Here is a 17,128-nt window from a genome sequence, read left to right as displayed (position 1 = left end):
ATAATCTTGTGGAGCTGGGGCATATCAGGTAGCTTGTCATGGTCACCATCTCTATCTATCATCTATCTACAGTATCTATCTATCATCCATCTATCCATCCATCCATCCATCCATGCATGCATCTATCCGTCATCACCCTGACCATAAATTCCAGTGTATAACCAGTCAATGCCCCCCCCCCTGAATAATGTTACACCCTGGTGTATTATCATCAAAGGAGCAATAAAAATAATAATCTTGTGGTGGTGGTGGTGGTGGGGTTGAGGACAGCACAAAAAACATGCAAAAATTTAAAAATGCTGTCATTGCACACCACTTTAATGTCTAAACAGTGCAAGATTCCAGGGCTTTCAGGCCCTTACTCAGGATCTGTTGCCTTTCGGAAATCAGGTATCTTCATGATATATGGTGTTTTTACACATATAGAGCCTGAGCTTACAACGGACGGCTTCACAACACTTACACCCCAAGAGGAACTTGTTTATTGTACAGCCACAGCCTTAGATTCAAGCAGAAATTGAATATTGTGTTCTACCTCTCACTTTCCAGCCTACTTTTCTTCTACATTTCCCTCAACTCTGGTTTTCTCCTTCTAAATACTTAAGAGTTGGAGAAGAGGTATTTGTTACGACTGTGTAGACATGCATAGGATGTCACTATCTAAGCTCTTGTTTTAGTAAAACTGGGCTCCTAGTACATAAGGCTCAGAAAGCAAATGAGAAGAGGTGCTCCTGCAATGAATCAAATCTGGATGTGCTTTCTTTGAGTATTCTGCCACTGATATAAACTAGCTGAAACGTATAAAGGAGAAAAACGTTCGTTTCTTTTTTACTCTGGAAGCTCAAACAGTTTCTGAGAAGGGTGTTCTTTGAAAAAAAAAATTGGTTGAATTATATATATATATATATATATATATATATATATATATATATATATATAATTTCCATTCATATACATTACAAAAAAATGTGCGTAATCCTTCTTGGCTTGCCTTTCCCAATAGTGAGAGCCCCCCCCCAATAGTGAGAGCCCCCTGTTTTGGTGTTTCTACCTTCATCAGCTAGGTTTAAGGAGGTCAGTGTGTACCCAATTGTTCTCTGCATGTCTTCAATTGGGTACACGCTGGCCTCCTTAAACCTAGCTGATGAAGGTAGAAACACTGAAGCAGGGCCCTGTCCTGGCTTCTGGCTTCTGGCTTTGTATTACCATGGATGCTACCTTATACTAAAAGACTTCTACATCAAACACGATACCGATACATCCTGATTCTGGACTATCATGAACTCTATCTAATCTTTAAAGACTCTTACACCAAACGCTGCATCAATATATTGTGTTAAAAGACTTATTTTGTGAATGTCTTTGTAGCTTTAAGTTTATTATTACAGCAACATTATGGTTTCTGTTTTTGCTATTTCTGTTTCTGCTATTCATATTTGACTTGTTAGTAGGGATTATTCTCACTATTGAATGCTATATTGGCCAGAGTTCTTGTTTCTTATTGGTATACATAACGAGAACTCCAATAACAAGAATTCCAATTTATTTAGCCTTGAGGAGTTGACATTGGATGATGTCTGTCTCTACCAATACACTTGTGAAACAGAATCTTATCGGTTGTACTTTTAGCATGAACATGGTGACAAATGCATGCCTCGAAAATTAACTGAGGTTGCCAAACTGATTTTGAAATCTGGTTTATAACACGAAAAAGAGGAAACTAGGCAGAAATGAAATTGGCAGAGCCATGCCCACTGCTGTCCTCTAATCACATCCCTCAGTGGCACAAAGGTTGATTCAAAAGCACTTCTGCACTTGCTTATTGATTGTTTCCTTTTCTATATATATAATTTTTTTATTAAATTTTCTGTTTTACAATTTAGAAGACTCATTTAAATATCCTTCAAATATCAATGACTCCCCTTCTTCTCTTTCCATGTTTCCTTTTACATATCATGAAACTTTCCATATTTTAAATAAACTAAACCATTCAGTATTACATTATTCCATCCATCAAAACTTTTTTACACTGTTGAATTTATCTTAATGCTGCCAATGTTTTCAAGTGTACACTATCTCCCCCATATATTCAATGAACATTTTTCAATTTTCTCTAAACATATGTTCTTCTTTTTCTCTTATTAAATATGATAAGTCCATCCACTTAAGTTGTCATTTTTCTTTAGTTGGGACCTTGCTCATTTTAGATTTTTTGGCTAACAAAACTCGGGCCTTTTTTGACACCTTGAAATCTTCATCTGAATTGTCCCTAACAAAAATCATTGTTTTTTAATTCTTTCTGGAATTATAGTGGACTACATAATTGCAAGGGGAGATAATTGTTTTGTCAGAACCAAGGCCTTATCCATGCTTCGTCTTGTCCTGCTACTCTCCCCTGGGGGAAACTGCTCTTTAGCATACAATAGGAGAAAACAGCAATTCAGTTTCCCCCTACATATTTTGGTTTGAAAAGTGAAAAAAATAGGTTGTTTCTCATTAAAATGCAAACAAAATCATATCCCATAAACATGAACACATTTCTGGCTGTGACCCACGATCCTGGCTGAAGAGAATTTTCCCTGTTCAGCCTTTTGCTTATTAAGTAAGATGACAAATTTTGAGGCACCAACAATTAAACATGTGTCCTTTTTTGCATGTCAAGCATGTGCCTCACCAGTGAGCTATCTCCCTCTGTGCTACTGTCTGTGCTAATTCACATGGGACGGGGAAAGACTGCCAGACATTGCTAGACTTTGCTTAGTGCACTGATGGTGTTACTCCTACTTTTTGAAGGCTTTGGCCTACAATGTAAGAGAGAGGAAAGTTGCTGCGTCAATAGTGTAGTTAGGAAAAGCTAGGAATATAGTTGTTCTTGTAGTAGTAGTAGTAGTAGTAGTAGTAGTAAGCCACCCATCTAAATGGATTGCCCCATACTGGTTGTTCTAGATAAATTTTCCCCACAACAAGTATTCATGCACTGCATAGATGAGTCCATTATTCCTGATCCCTTCCCTTAGAAATTTATAGTCAGCCCTGAGATGTTAAACCAATTAGTCAATTCCCGTGTAAATGATTTTTTATAAAGTGAGAAAGAAATAAGCACTTGACATAATCCTACATCCCCCATTCCTTTATTTATATATTACAAATAATGATAGCTTTTCCAAATAATGTTGCTCACAGAGTAATTTAGACAAAGCACTCACAACCAAAAAAAGCCATAGGCAATGTTAAAGCCAAGTTAAGAGCAAAGAGCTCATCACAGAAGAGGAAGGAGTTCTGGAAGGAATTAGGTTACCCAGGCCTCTCTGTGTTCCTAGGTCATACTCCTCACTGACCCAACTCAGAACCCCAAGAGTTTTTGCCTGTCAGCATTGTGCCCTTGAAGTCTAATAATTCCTCTTGCTTGTGTGGACGGAGAATAGAAAGGAGCCTAAAAGTGTGCATAGAAACTAGCCTGCTATACAAATAGCATAATCATTAAATATGTGTTTAATGCACATAAAATGTTATGTTCATAGCATTTTGCAAACAGAAGTTTGCATTAAGTAAGGAGGTTTAATTATAGGGGTATGTGGCAATGAGAGGGTGGATGATTTCCATTTGAGTGTTTGAGCCTAACTGATAACTGATCCCAGAAATACAAGCAGCAGTTCTCTCTCATCATGGGATGGAGTCACCTAGCCAGCAGGAATTCTCAGCTGAAAGATGTTGCACAAGCAAGTTGCTTGTATAGGGTGGTTCTAGGACTATGTTAAGGATATAAAAATACTGGATTGCATTGCTAGTTTATCAGTTTTGCAGTAAAACTTATTGAAATTCATTCTTCTGGTGGAGCTTATTCATTTCTAGATCAACGAATTCATCAGAAATAATTAAAGTGGTCCACTTCTGTCTCTAGCATGTGGCTCTGAGATGATTGGGAATGTGGACCTTGAAATGTAAAGATTTCCCCACCCCTGAAAATTGCAATATTAGAAAAAAAACAACACAAATTGTTACGATTATGCCAGAAAAGAAAAGAAAAAAAGGCCACAAAGTAGCCATTAAATGCAGCAGTAAGAAGGGAGACATTTTTTGGGGGGTGTTGTTGCTAGTTATGGTGTAGAGGTAAGGGTTTTTAAAGCGGGGTCTTCTCACTTGGGAAGCATAGGAGCTCCATATACACTGCCCAGGCTTCTGCCCAGAGAGGTTACATTGGTGCTGCAAAGAAAGCAAAAACAATGAGGGAGGCAACAACCAATCCCATCCTAGCTGAAGGAAAACTAGGGGGGAACCAATCTAACTTTTCTATGCCAGAATTTCCAAAGTCTGTGAGCAGCCACCAAGAAGGCCCTGAATGGAAAAGTAATGTATTTGCGCCTATACTAAGTATCCAGCTGGGGAAAGAGAACTCTATTATTATCTTTTTCGTATGTGCTCCTTGCTGTTAAGCTCTGGCCTGAACAAAATTATGTAGCATTTCGGTGAAAATATGCAACCCAGTAAACTAGCACTGGAGGCCAAAATGGAGAAAATCTCCACAGCCACCATGTATTTCCCTCTTGTACTCAGGTAAGTTGGAAGGAATGAAACCCACACACTGCAAAATGCCAACATACTGAAGGTAATAAACTTGGCTTCATTAAAACTATCAGGTAACTTGCGGGCTAGGAATGCCACAACGAAACTGGCAATGGCTAGGAGGCCCATGTAGCCAAGGACACAGTAAAACATTGCAGTGCACCCTTCATTACATTGCAGAATGATTTCTTCTGTTACCGAGAGCATGTCTAAATCAGGGAAAGGGGGAGAAGTTGCCAACCACATAGTACAAATACTGGCTTGAATAAGGGAGCAGGAAAGGACAATCGAGTTGGACACATTTTTCCCCACCCATTTCTTCATTCTGGATCCGGGCTTTGTGGCCATGAATGCTAAAGAAACAATGGTAGTCTTTGCTAGCAAACAAGAAACAGCCACTGAGAAGACGATGCCAAAAGATGGTTGGCGAAGAAGGCAGGTCACTTTCCCAGGTTTGCCCAGGAACAGCAAAGATGAGAGGAAGCAGAGCAAAAGGGAGACCAGGAGAGTGTAGGTGAGGTCCCGGTTGTTGGCTTTGACAATGGGGGTATCTCTGTACTTAAGAAAGATTCCTAACACCCACAGTGTAATCAGGGATAAAGAAATAACAATGGAGGCTAAGCTGATTCCTAAAGGTTCTTCATAAGACAGAAAGCTTTTTATTTTTGGGTTGCATCCGTCTCTCTTCATGTTGGAATATTTATCTTCTGGGCAGCTGAAACAGGAACTCATGTCTGAAATATAGAAACAGATCCTATTTTAGTTCCAATACATTTATAAGTCATGGATATTCATAGCAATCAATAGTGTATCTTTACTCAGACATCCTATTAAGTTAAGTGGGTTTTCCTTGTGTCAATTAACTTTCCAAGTTTGAATGCTTCTTTTACTCTTAATTTGTAAAAGATTTCTGTAACCAGTCTGATTCCATGACAGACTGGCTTGCCAGGGATAATATAAACATTGGAAACGGTGTTCCAGAATTATTCTGAATTATTCAACCCTGTACAATGGAAAAAGTCACTCACCAATCTGATTTGAAATCTTCCCATCAGGGCATGGCTCACAATCATAGCAGCAAAATTTATCCCCTTCCTTCCTTTTCTTCTGATAACCAGGGGGGCAGTAGTCATTACACACAGAAATAGGAAGTATCTATCCATAAAGAGGAAATGTGTTTAGAATAGAATTTTAAAAACAAACAACAAAACATCAAAAGATAAGTAGTGTGAGATTGTCTCCTAATTGAGAAAAGTTACTGGCAGGGCACAAAATATTTGCATCTTCCCACCTGCTTAAATGTTCTGTGCCACATTATTATATCCTCATTAATGATGAATTCTTTTCCTCCGAGGTCTTTGGGATGCACACTTCCAGCTTTCACTCTCTGGAATGACCTGTTTGAGGTTGTGACCATGTTCACAATGTCAAATCCTCCTTCTACTTCCCTTTCATCATTGAAGAACACTGCTTCTCCAACTGAGTTGTTAAATGAAATGCCTTGAAGAAATGGGTAGAGCTAACAGAAAAAATAAAAATCAAAAAAAATCAAAAAGGTGGCAATATTTTGGAGACTTGATGCTAACATTTTATGCCAGGGATTTTGCACTTGAGCTGTAGATGACACCTAGCTCAATTTCTCAGTTGAGACCAGGAGAATTTGGAACATGAAACAGACCTGTGCTATCTAGTTGACAAGGGTCAATAAATTGAACCTGAATCCCGATAATATATTTCCAGTGTTTGTAAGTAGGATGGGACCCTAATACGTTCACTCTGAGAGACCTGCACAAGCTGCCAATTTGTTTCCAGCTTGAACGTGACCGAGGTTTTATAAATAAGATGGAAAGCTATAAAGATCTATAGACCTTGGTCCTTGAGGGACACCCTCTGCCCATTCAAGTTGTTTGTGTGTGCCTTTGCAATAAGTTCCTGGCTTAATATGTAATCACATATTGCAATAATACATTCAGTGAAATGATAATAATTAAAACAAACAAACAAACATGGAGACACTACCTGCCAAGGCTTGGGGTGTTGAAGTTCAAATCTTTTGCTAGCCAATATTGCTTTGTGATTGGATCTAGATGTTTCAATAACATGCAGTGCATGTGCTACACTATACACAGCATTGTAGATGCTGTAGCTTTGGCCTGTCATGTGCATTTCAAAGAGAGCGTCAGGAAGACTCTCAAGACTTTCCTCTTCCGTACAACTTTTATCTGTTGGTATGCCAGGATTGGGAAGTGAACAGTCAAATGCTTGCTCCCAAAAATCTTTTAGAAAGCCATCTTCTTTGTTCTTATAAGGTTTAATGTTTTGGAGAAATTCTTTGAAGCCTGGGGGGTCTTTTGAATGAATGGTGAAGGAAATGGCACCATCGAACTGCTGCAAATCCATGGCTCTTTGAAGCCCTGATAACATAAAATCAATCTGCGTTGTCATAATCCATACCTTCCCCAACAACCTGGTTGTCCCCTTGTCAGGGTCTCCCCAAAAAAAGAAAACAGTCATCAGCCATGTAAATGTTAAATTTTCTCCATACAAAATGAAAACACTAACTGTATTTTTAATGTAATGTACATATATTTTTGAGGAAATGGTATAAAAATCATTTAACTCCTTCAGATTTGCTTGTTCTGGGAGTCTCTGTGTGAAGGCTGAACACACTTTATGCAGGGAAAAGTAGTGTTCCAGGGTCTGCAGGAAATTTTCTCCAGTGGCACCATCTACAACAAAGAGTCCAACCCATGTCCATCCAAAATGCTGAAGTAGCCAGACAATTCCCATATATTGTGGGGCTTCAGTGGGGACCATGCGGTAAAAGGAGGGGACCCGACCTGGATTACTCTCTTCTGGGTGAAATGTGCCATACATGAACTGAAAGAGAATTTACCATCAGAGATAGTTTAGGACCAGTGTTGAAATGCTAGATGTTTTATTTGCAACAAATAATAGTTGAAGGTATATGCAGACTTAGCAGACATATCCTCCACTAAATAATGTTAAATCTGATCAAGGAAGGAGTGCACATACATTCGTACCTGCATTATGCTCTTGGTCATTCTCTGTGATAGGTGGCAACTTTATTCCACTAGACCTTAACATTTGGACGATGTTACCCTTTTGTCCAAGCCATGCTGACCTGTTATTCACAATCAGCTCTGCTAAGTGTACTGCAAGGCATACATAGGGCAAAATAGCCATCTGATGTCACCTGTCAAACACACCCCATGAAGAGGAGGGGTGATAGTGATCTAGTCTGCACCCAAACTCCATAACTTGGAAGGAGAACATGTGTCACCCGTAACTGCCTCTACATGGTTAGGATTCCTTCTCAATTTTGGAAGAATTGTCTCTTCCGTTCCAGAATACATGGTAGGCTCTCTGCAACAGGCAGTTGCTATTCAACACATGATGGATAACCAGGAGTGGGACTAAGAGGACATGTTTAACTCAGAGATCCCTGCATCCTCCACCACCTTATTAACATCACATTGGCATACAAATACTTAAATAGGGTTATGGTGAAACACTCTTCCACAAGGATTTTCTCTCAATTTTGTAGTCCCTCCTCCCTTCACCAGACAATCTGAATCACCAGAACGCTCACAGAACATTGGTTACAGCCCCATTCAAATACTTGCCTGTGGTATCTTGTAGAGACTTAAGATGTTGTCCATGCGGAAGGTAGTATCAGAGCCAAGTCCCCCAATAGCAACGATGGGGTTTTTATGGGCATCACATTTGTAGTTAGGGGAAAAGCTGTGTGATTTGCAGAACACGTCCAGAGTGGTACGGTAGGTCATCATTGCATCAAAGAAGTTGTCATATATGTGGAACCCAAGAGTAACATTGGGCAAGATCTTGGGGTCCTCATTGATCTCATTTACAGCAAATACCAAGGCCAGGGCATGCTGGTAGAATTTTGGCAGAACCCTGCAAATAGAGCTAAATTAATCTTTCATTTAATCTCCAAATTCATGTGGAATTTAAGGACATTCTTTTAGTTGTTACATATGTTTCACATCTGATTATATACTTTATTCTTCAGTTTAGGCAAGATTAGATTTACTGAATTTATCTTTGTGTCCAGAAGTAAATTAAATTGCAAGAAGAATAAATGCAGTAATAAAAACACATAAGCATATGAAAAACATTGTCAGAATAAAATCATTCAATCATTAGTGCTGCCAAAATGTCTGTGAAAATGAAAATGTTGTTGCCTCAAGCAGAAATGAAGATAAAGGTTCTCCCAGGGGAGAATGTTCTACAGATGGGGAGATAGAATAGAAAGCTTATGGTACAGTAATTTGTTTCCAAATTGTTATTTTTAAAACATTTAAGAAAGGAGAGATTAGAGAAATTGATAAAGGTTTATTCATCTCTCCTAATCATGGAGGCCACATGGAATCTACTGAATCAGGGACATAGTTCTGAATGCTACTTGCTCTGGAACAATATGGAAGAGCAATTATTTTGTTCAAATAGTGATTTGGGCTTTCTGTAGGAATCTGGTTGTCCATTGTAGGAATGCTGAATTAGATAGACTTTTATTTGCTTATTTCCCCCACCCCAATTAGGCATTTAACACTTAATTAAACCCTGTGCTGGTTCCCCAAATTATTCAGGGCCAGGATCTGTGTCAGCTCTGTAATATCAGCCACTCCAAAGCTCTGGGTCGGGGTCCGGATTGGATCGGATGGAGATGAACAGCACTGGTTATTTTTAAAACATGCTTTCACAAATTGTGTTAGAAATCTTCTTGAGAATTCATGTTTCTTCATGGAGCTCTCACGCTTTCTCTCTCCCTCTCTACTGTTGTTGTGATTTACAGTTTTTTCAATGTTTCCCTCATTTCTACATCTACTTTAGCTGAATTTGATAGTATTGGATTTTGAATATAATTTCTTCTTCTTCATTTACCTTGATATTTGTTTCTGTACTCTCATACCCTCCCTACTAGAAATAGGAATTCTGTTGCATACAAATCTGATGCAACCTAAAATCATCTACACACTTACTTGGGAGTAAGCCCCATTGGACTCAATGAGGTTTTTGGCTCAGTAGACTTTCATAGCATGCTGCTGAGAAATTGCATACCAACTCCTATGCCACTAAAATTAAAAGGGTCATTTTTTTACAGGAGAACCAACCCTGTATGTATGGTACAAAGGACAAGAGATCAAGAAAGAATGTTCTTACACTGAATTAAGCATGCATGCACTTTAACTGAGTACCTTCTCACAGGCATAAACAAATCTTTGTGATTGTACTAGGGTCAGGCAACAGAAAGTGGAAAATATTAATAATTTCTTACGCTGGTATTTCAAACAGCTTCTGAGAAGGCGGATGCTCAAATGAAATTTCGTTGAACATACTAACGATCTGAGAAGTACTCCCACCAATGACAAACCCACCAGGCTGATACCACTGATTTAGAACAGGAAAGTGATCACTGACAGGGCAGGGTAAATTGCAAATTATGTTACGCAGCAGAAGCAGCAATTCTAGAAGCCAAAGCATTCTGGTGCCAAAGTTTTCCTATAAATCTATCGTATGTCCAGATTATTGAGTTAAATAGCTGACATGGATTATTGGCCTTTTATTTTGCATCAACATGGTTATAAACACGTGCCTTGGCAACAGATGGAGGTTGCCAATGTTCTGATTTAAAATCCATCTCATAACATGAAAGACAGGGAAATATGGGAGAAATTGCATTGACAGAGTCCTGCCTGCATCTTGCTCCTACTCCCATCTCTCAATTGCACAGCAGCTGATGCATAAGCATTTTCAGACTTGTTTATTACATTTTTTTTAATGTTTCCTGGGGACGCTCTGGTGATCAAGTCATGATGGAGTAAATAATTGCAGAGGGAGATAATTGTTTCTTCCTGATTAGCATTTTTAGTTACAAATGTATTAGGTCCCACAACCACCACCGATACGCACACCATGTTGACCTTAAAGAGGAGTGGGAAGTCAGTTCCAAGTTTTTGTGATGAGCAAACACCAGAGAGGGAAAGTTAAGTCCCAACCTTGATTAGGGACACAAAGAGAGCTAAATTGTACATTCAAGGCTTGTCCAACTCCACCTTGATCAAGGACATAAAAATATATATTTTTCAACATGCTTTTTGCTGTGTAGAATTAGCTAGAGCTTAGTGGCAAGAATTTTCAGCTTGAAATGTTAAGGACAGGATGAAAGTGAAATTCTCATACCAAAGTTTGGGCAGGGAATGGGGGATCTTCATAAGCTTGAGGAGATAAGGGTTACCAGGCAGTTTGTCATTGTCATCATCACCATGTCTATGTATGCTCTATCTATCCATCTATCTATCTATCTATCTATCTATCTATCTATCTATCTATCTATCTATCTATCTATTTATTGTCTGTCTGTCTATCATCTATCTATCTATCTATCTATCTATCTATCTATCTATCATCTATCTATCTATCATCTATCTACCAATCTTCTATCTATCTATCATCACCCTGATCATAACTTCCAGTGGATAACCAGTCGATGCCCCCCTTTGAATAATGTAATACCCTGGTGTATTATCATCAAAGGGCAATTTTAAAAATGTAAAAATATATAAATGCTGTTGCACACCACCTTAACCTCTAAGCAGTCTGAGATTCCTGGGGTTCCAGGCACTTACCCAGGATCTGGGTTTCTTTTTGGAAATTTGGTGCAGTGGAGACTCTGGTATCTTTATGATATATGGTTTAATTACACATATACACAACCTGAGCCTACAATGGATAGTTTCACACAACTAGCACCCCAAAAAAGCCCTTGTTTACTTCATAGCCAAATCCTTAGATTCATGCAGAATCAAATATTGTGCTCTGCTGCTCTGGCTTTCCAGTCTGCTTTTCTTCTAGATCACACCACAGCCAACATTGCCCTCAACTCTGGCTTTGTCCTGACTATTTAGGAGCTAGAGAAGGGGCCATGCCCATTTGACATCTGGCACAGTGTCCCATTTCCTTTGCTTTCTCAATGGCTCATCACCTTTCCTTTGCTCTCCCTTAATAGCCCATCACCCTGGTGATCCCATGAACACAGAAAGCTAGGTAAAGGTAAAGGTAAAGGGACCCCTGACCATCAGGTCCAGTCGTGTCCGACTCTGGGGTTGCGGCGCTCATCTCGCTTTATAGGCCAAGGGAGCCGGCGTTTGTCTGCAGACAGCTTCCGGGTCATGTGGCCAGCATGACAAAGCCGCTTCTGGCGAACCAGAGCAGCGCACGGAAACGCCGTTTACCTTCCCGCTGGAGCGGTCCCTATTTATCTACTTGCACTTTTGATGTGCTTTCGAACTGCTAGGTGGGCAGGAGCTGGGACCGAGCAACGGGAGCTCACCCCGTGGCAGGGATTCGAACCGCCGACCTTCTGATCAGCAAGCCCTAGACTCTGTGGTTTAACCCACAGCGCCACCTGGGTCCCTTTCCTTTGCTCTCCCTTAATAGCCCATCACCCTGGTGATCCCATGAACACAGAAAGCTATCCTGACTTATATTTCAACACTTCCTGAGTGATGGGCCTGGCATTCAGTTTAACACCACAAGCATTGATTAAATTCTAACACTTACAATATCAAGAAACATAGAGGAGTCTAGCTACAGGTAGGTAGCTGTGTTGGTCTGCCGTATTCGAAACAAAATAAAAAATAAAAAAAATTCCTTCCAGTAGCACCTTAGAGGCCAACTAAGTTTGTTATTGGTATGAGCTTTCATGTGCATGCACACTTCTTCAGATACCAATAACAAACTTATTTGGTCACTATGGTGCTATTGGAATGAATTTTTTATTATTATTTAGAGGAGTCTGTCACCCACAAACTCATAACAATACAATAAAGCAATCTTAAATTTTACAAGACAAAGCACAACATGGATGGCATTAGGCATGATGGCTATGCCCTGACGCTACACATCATGTAAGAACTACTCATACAAAAATGCATAGGCTAGGAGACATGTACAAATTTTCACAAGGACTTAAATAATGGCAAGCGTATGTGGCAATGGGGTAAATTGGTTTTTTTTTTTTTTTTTTTGGTACGTTCCATAATTCCTGGCCTATTTCTCTGCTCCATTGATCTGGTAAGTAGTTCAACTTTTCCCTAGCATGTGAGCTGTGCATGCACAAAGATGTAGAGCAGCAGTGTGGAACTTTCATCCCAAGGGCCACATTGATGGATTAGATAGATAGATAGATACTTTATTGTCATAGTACATAGTACAATGAAATTGAATGCCATCCTACATTTACAGCCACATATACGCATTTATACATTTACAGCCATACATACACATACATACCATCCATCACGACTCCCCAAGATCATATCATTTGGTTACAGCATGATAAATAGTTATAACTCTTGGATAAAAACTGTTTTTTAGTCTATTCATTCTTGATTTAATTGTTCTATATCTCTTGCCCGAAGGAAACCGTGCAAACAGACTGTATCCAGGATGAGATGAATCCTGTAAAGTGTTGTATGCTTTTTTGAGACAACGGGAGCTATATAGTCCATCCAAAGATGGGAGAGGATGACCAATAATCTTTCGGGCTGTGGTTAATAATCCTATTGGTGACTGTGCAACTGGCAAACCAAGCAATCTTTTGATTAGCAATCTTTTGAGGGCCATATACTAGTGGTGGGGAGCAGAGGGAGAAGATTAAATCATAGTAAGGAAGTGGCATGGATACACAAAAAGATTCATTTAGCAAGCAGGAAAAATGAGAAGCAAACAATGGTGAGCAAACAAAGGGGAGCTTCTTTTTCTGGCTAAAGCCAATCCATACTCCTCATCTGAATTTCAACCAGAAAGAACAAAGAACAGCACGGGCACATGGAAAGTAATGTGGAAACAATCATGGCCAGGCAGCATGGCTCTGGAGGAAACACAATTATCATTCAGTTTTTGGCTTTGTGGTGTTTCCCAATCTTTCCACTGACCTTAGTAGGTCATTTTTAATCTCTGAATAATAATAATAATAATAATAATAATAATAATAATAATAATAATAATTTTTAAATATTCTTCCTTAACATCTGCTCTCTGCTGTTCAACTCAGGCTTCAAAATCATGATGTAGCATTTAGGAGAGAAGATACAGCCCAATAATCCAGCGCTGGAAGCCAGGATGGAAAAGATCTCCACAGTCACCATGTCTTTTCCTTTGGTGCTCAGGTAGGTTGGCAAAAAGGTGACCCACACACTGCAAAAGAGCAACATGCTAAATGTGATGAACTTGGCTTCATTAAAACTATCCGGTAGTTTCCGGGCAAGAAATGCGACAAAGAAGCTGGTGATTGCCAAGAGTCCCATGTAGCCAAGGACACAATAAAATATGGCAGTGGACCCTTCATTGCACTGTAGAATGATTTCTTTTGTTACTGAGTGCATGTCTAAATCAGGATAAGGGGGAGAAGATGCCAACCATGTAGTGCAAATAATGACTTGAATAAGGGAAGAGGAAAGGACAATAGAGTTGGACAGGTTTCGCCCCACCCATTTCTTCATTCTGGATCCAGGTTTTGTGGCCATGAATGCTAGAGAAACAATGGTGGTCTTTGCCAGCACGCAAGAAACAGCCACCGAGAAGACAATCCCAAAGGATGGTTGGCGAAGAAGACAGGTCACTTTCCCAGGTTTGCCCAGGAACAGCAAAGATGAGAGGAAGCAGAGCAAAAGAGAGATGAGGAGAGCATAGGTGAGGTCCCGGTTGTTGGCTTTGACAATGGGGGTATCTCTGTACTTAATAAAGGTTCCTAGCACCAAAGCTGTGATCAGGGAAAAAGAAACAACAGCTGAAGTCAAACTAATTCCTAAGGGTTCTTGGTAAGACAGGAAATTGATGGTTTTGGGGATGCATTGAGTCTTGTCATCTCCTGGATACTGATCTTCTGGGCATTTGAAACAAGCATCCATATCTAGAAAACAAAAATGAGTCTAATTTCAATGACTATACACATTGGTGTATAAACATTTCCCACTGTCTGCTGTATGGAAATTATAGATGTTTTAATGATGTCTTCATAAGCATCCTGAAATGTAATGGGTGTTAGGGGAGGGTTAGTACCTCTGATGCGGGAGACTTGGTGCTCCTACTGGGACAGTTGGTACACCTTTGGTCCCCATCCTGTGCTCAGCTATCACCTGTGGCTCTCAGAAGCAGTAACACTGCAGAAAACAGCTTCAACTGTGCCCCTAAACCAGGTGAGGGTAACCAATGGGTCTCAAACCCTCAGTGAGATAGGGACTTTCCCTGCACATGAAGACAGACTCCAATGCCTTTTGAACTTTCCATGAACATCTTATTTGCCCCTGTTTGAAGAGAATGCAGGACCAAAGAAGCCTCTAGTGTTCTCCAACTTTTGCTCTTCTTACAGTAGTTTGATTTAGCCTCTTTGACGGAAAGCTTGGAGTAGTACATTACCTACCTGTCTGGTTGGCAAACTTCCCTTCTGAGCATGAAGCACAATCATAGCAACAAAATCTCTCCTCTTCCTTCCTTTTCTTCTGATTGCCAGGCTGGCAGGGTTCATTACACAAAGACAAGGGGCATACCTATCCATAAACAGATATTAAGATGGGAGAAATCAGCCAAGACCCTTTTTCAGTTGTTGATCTTCAAACTAGGTCAGCATTGAAGTGAACAACTTCCAGATTTTGAATGTGCTTGGTAGCACTACATTTCTGCAGTCTTCCTCTACATTGTATTTCTCAGATGTTGATGGATTCCAGCTTCCATCAGTCTCCAATAGTGATAGGCAATAGGTCCATTGTGGTTTGTCTCATTTCCTCATTTTTCTAATCTTAAATTCAGTCTCCAAATTTCCAATCAGTTTTTGAAGAAAAACTCAAAATAGAAATTGATCAGGAGTGGAGAGCAAATTCCTCACAATATGCATATTTTATATGCATGTTGGGAGATACCTATGGTTTTGCTAAGCAATTGCCATAAGTATATGTACTTTGGTACACAATACTTTTCTGGATAACTCCCTTGCAAAATTCAGAGAAACCTGTGTTTTGAAGGTTGAGGGATTTTGAGATTCAAAGTTCAATAACATCTTTTACCCAATGGGTTTGGGAAGATTCTTTTACAGTCTCTCAAAGCACCGTGAAGGGCAGCAATAAAATAAAATAAAACTAACACTTGATGGCATCAAAATGACCTAAGACAATGCAGAAGCCACACCTGATTGAAACCTCTGTGCCACAAAATCATGTCCTCATCAATAATGAACTCCTTTCCTCCAAGATCATTAGGACCCACCCTTCCAACTTTCACTCTCTGGAAGGAATTGTTTGGGAATATGACCATGTTAGTGATATCAAGTCCACCTCCTATTTCCATTTTTCCATTGAAAGTGAACATTTCTCCAGCTGAGTTGTTAAATGAAATGCCATGGAGAGATGAGTGGAGCTAATTGAAAGAGAGAAAAGAAACAAAGGGAGATTAAGGGAAGGGAAAGAACTACATAGACATATTGGTTTATAATTATTTATTCTGGGTCCCTCCCCCACCCCACCCACCCCAAAAAAAGAAACCCAAGAAGAAAGTGAAGGAAACATAATCATCTCACAATTCATTCACCAACAATTCTTATTAATAATACTGTTTACAACGTTTCATCAAAAATGATAAAATATTGGCATTGAGCTACATTTATGTACAATGGAGATTTTACACTGCATTGTACATTACTTAAACAGGATTTTATATCCCCTGGTGTAAGAGAAAATCAAAAGTATATTGAACAATGTTGGTGGGCAACTCCATCTTGTCAGTTATTCATATATAAGAAAGCCGGATGGAGGCTCCCACAGAAGTAGAATGATACTATTTTTTTCTTATATTTTGATTTAGTGACATTACTTGCCAAGGCTGCAGATCTTGAAGTTCAAATCTTTCCCTTCCCAGCATGGCTCTGTGCTTGGTTCTTGTTGAGTAAATGGCATGCAAAGCATTAGCCACAGCATAGACTGCATTGTAAATACTGTAGCTGTGACCAGTCATGAGTAGCTCAAACTGATGCGCAGGAAGACTCTCCAACATCTCCTCCCCAGTACATATTTTAAAGTCATTTGCTGGCTCTTCAAGGTTTGGAAATGAACAGTCAAATGCTTGCTCCCAGAACTCATTAACAAATCCATTTCCTTTGGTCCAGTTAGGTTTTACTTTCAGAAGAAATTTTCTGAAAGCCAGAACACCTTGTGAATGAATGGTTAAGGCAATTGCACCTTGAAACATCTGAAGACCCAAACCTCTTTGACTGCTGGATAATGCAAAATCCATCTGAGTTGTAATGATCCAAACCTTTCTCAATGACTCATTTCCCTTACTTCCAGAATCCTGCATTAATATAATACCTCTTAACCACATAATAGTCAAAGCTTCTCCATAGATGATCAACGTATTACCTTTGCTATCTGTGGAATCTAAATAATTAATTGAGATCATGTCAAAGATTTTATCCATGTCATCAAAACGGGGTGATTGTAGGATTCTCCGTGTGAAGGCTGAACAGATT

General features: G+C 39.5%; 2 protein-coding genes across 2 annotated transcripts; both read right to left on the bottom strand.

The window, feature by feature from the left end:
• Positions 1-4,401: 4,401 nt before the first annotated feature.
• Positions 4,402-9,942, bottom strand: LOC117058958 (vomeronasal type-2 receptor 26-like). The gene is made up of 5 exons (XM_033170383.1): positions 9,884-9,942; positions 8,211-8,502; positions 5,855-6,082; positions 5,592-5,718; positions 4,402-5,297 (listed from the first exon to the last, which is right to left on the bottom strand). The coding sequence occupies exons 1-5, from the start codon at positions 9,940-9,942 to the stop codon at positions 4,402-4,404; spliced, it is 1,602 nt and encodes a 533-aa protein (XP_033026274.1).
• A 3,677-nt stretch (positions 9,943-13,619) lies between these two features.
• LOC117058957 (vomeronasal type-2 receptor 26-like) lies at positions 13,620-14,519 on the bottom strand. The gene has a single exon (XM_033170382.1). It carries the CDS (start codon positions 14,517-14,519, stop codon positions 13,620-13,622), a length of 900 nt encoding a protein of 299 aa, XP_033026273.1.
• Positions 14,520-17,128: the final 2,609 nt, after the last annotated feature.

Source organism: Lacerta agilis, chromosome 14, assembly GCF_009819535.1.
Source record: "Lacerta agilis isolate rLacAgi1 chromosome 14, rLacAgi1.pri, whole genome shotgun sequence".
NCBI lineage: Eukaryota > Metazoa > Chordata > Lepidosauria > Squamata > Lacertidae > Lacerta > Lacerta agilis.
Note: the sequence above shows the minus strand (reverse complement) of the source record. Positions and strands in the feature narration are given on the sequence as shown.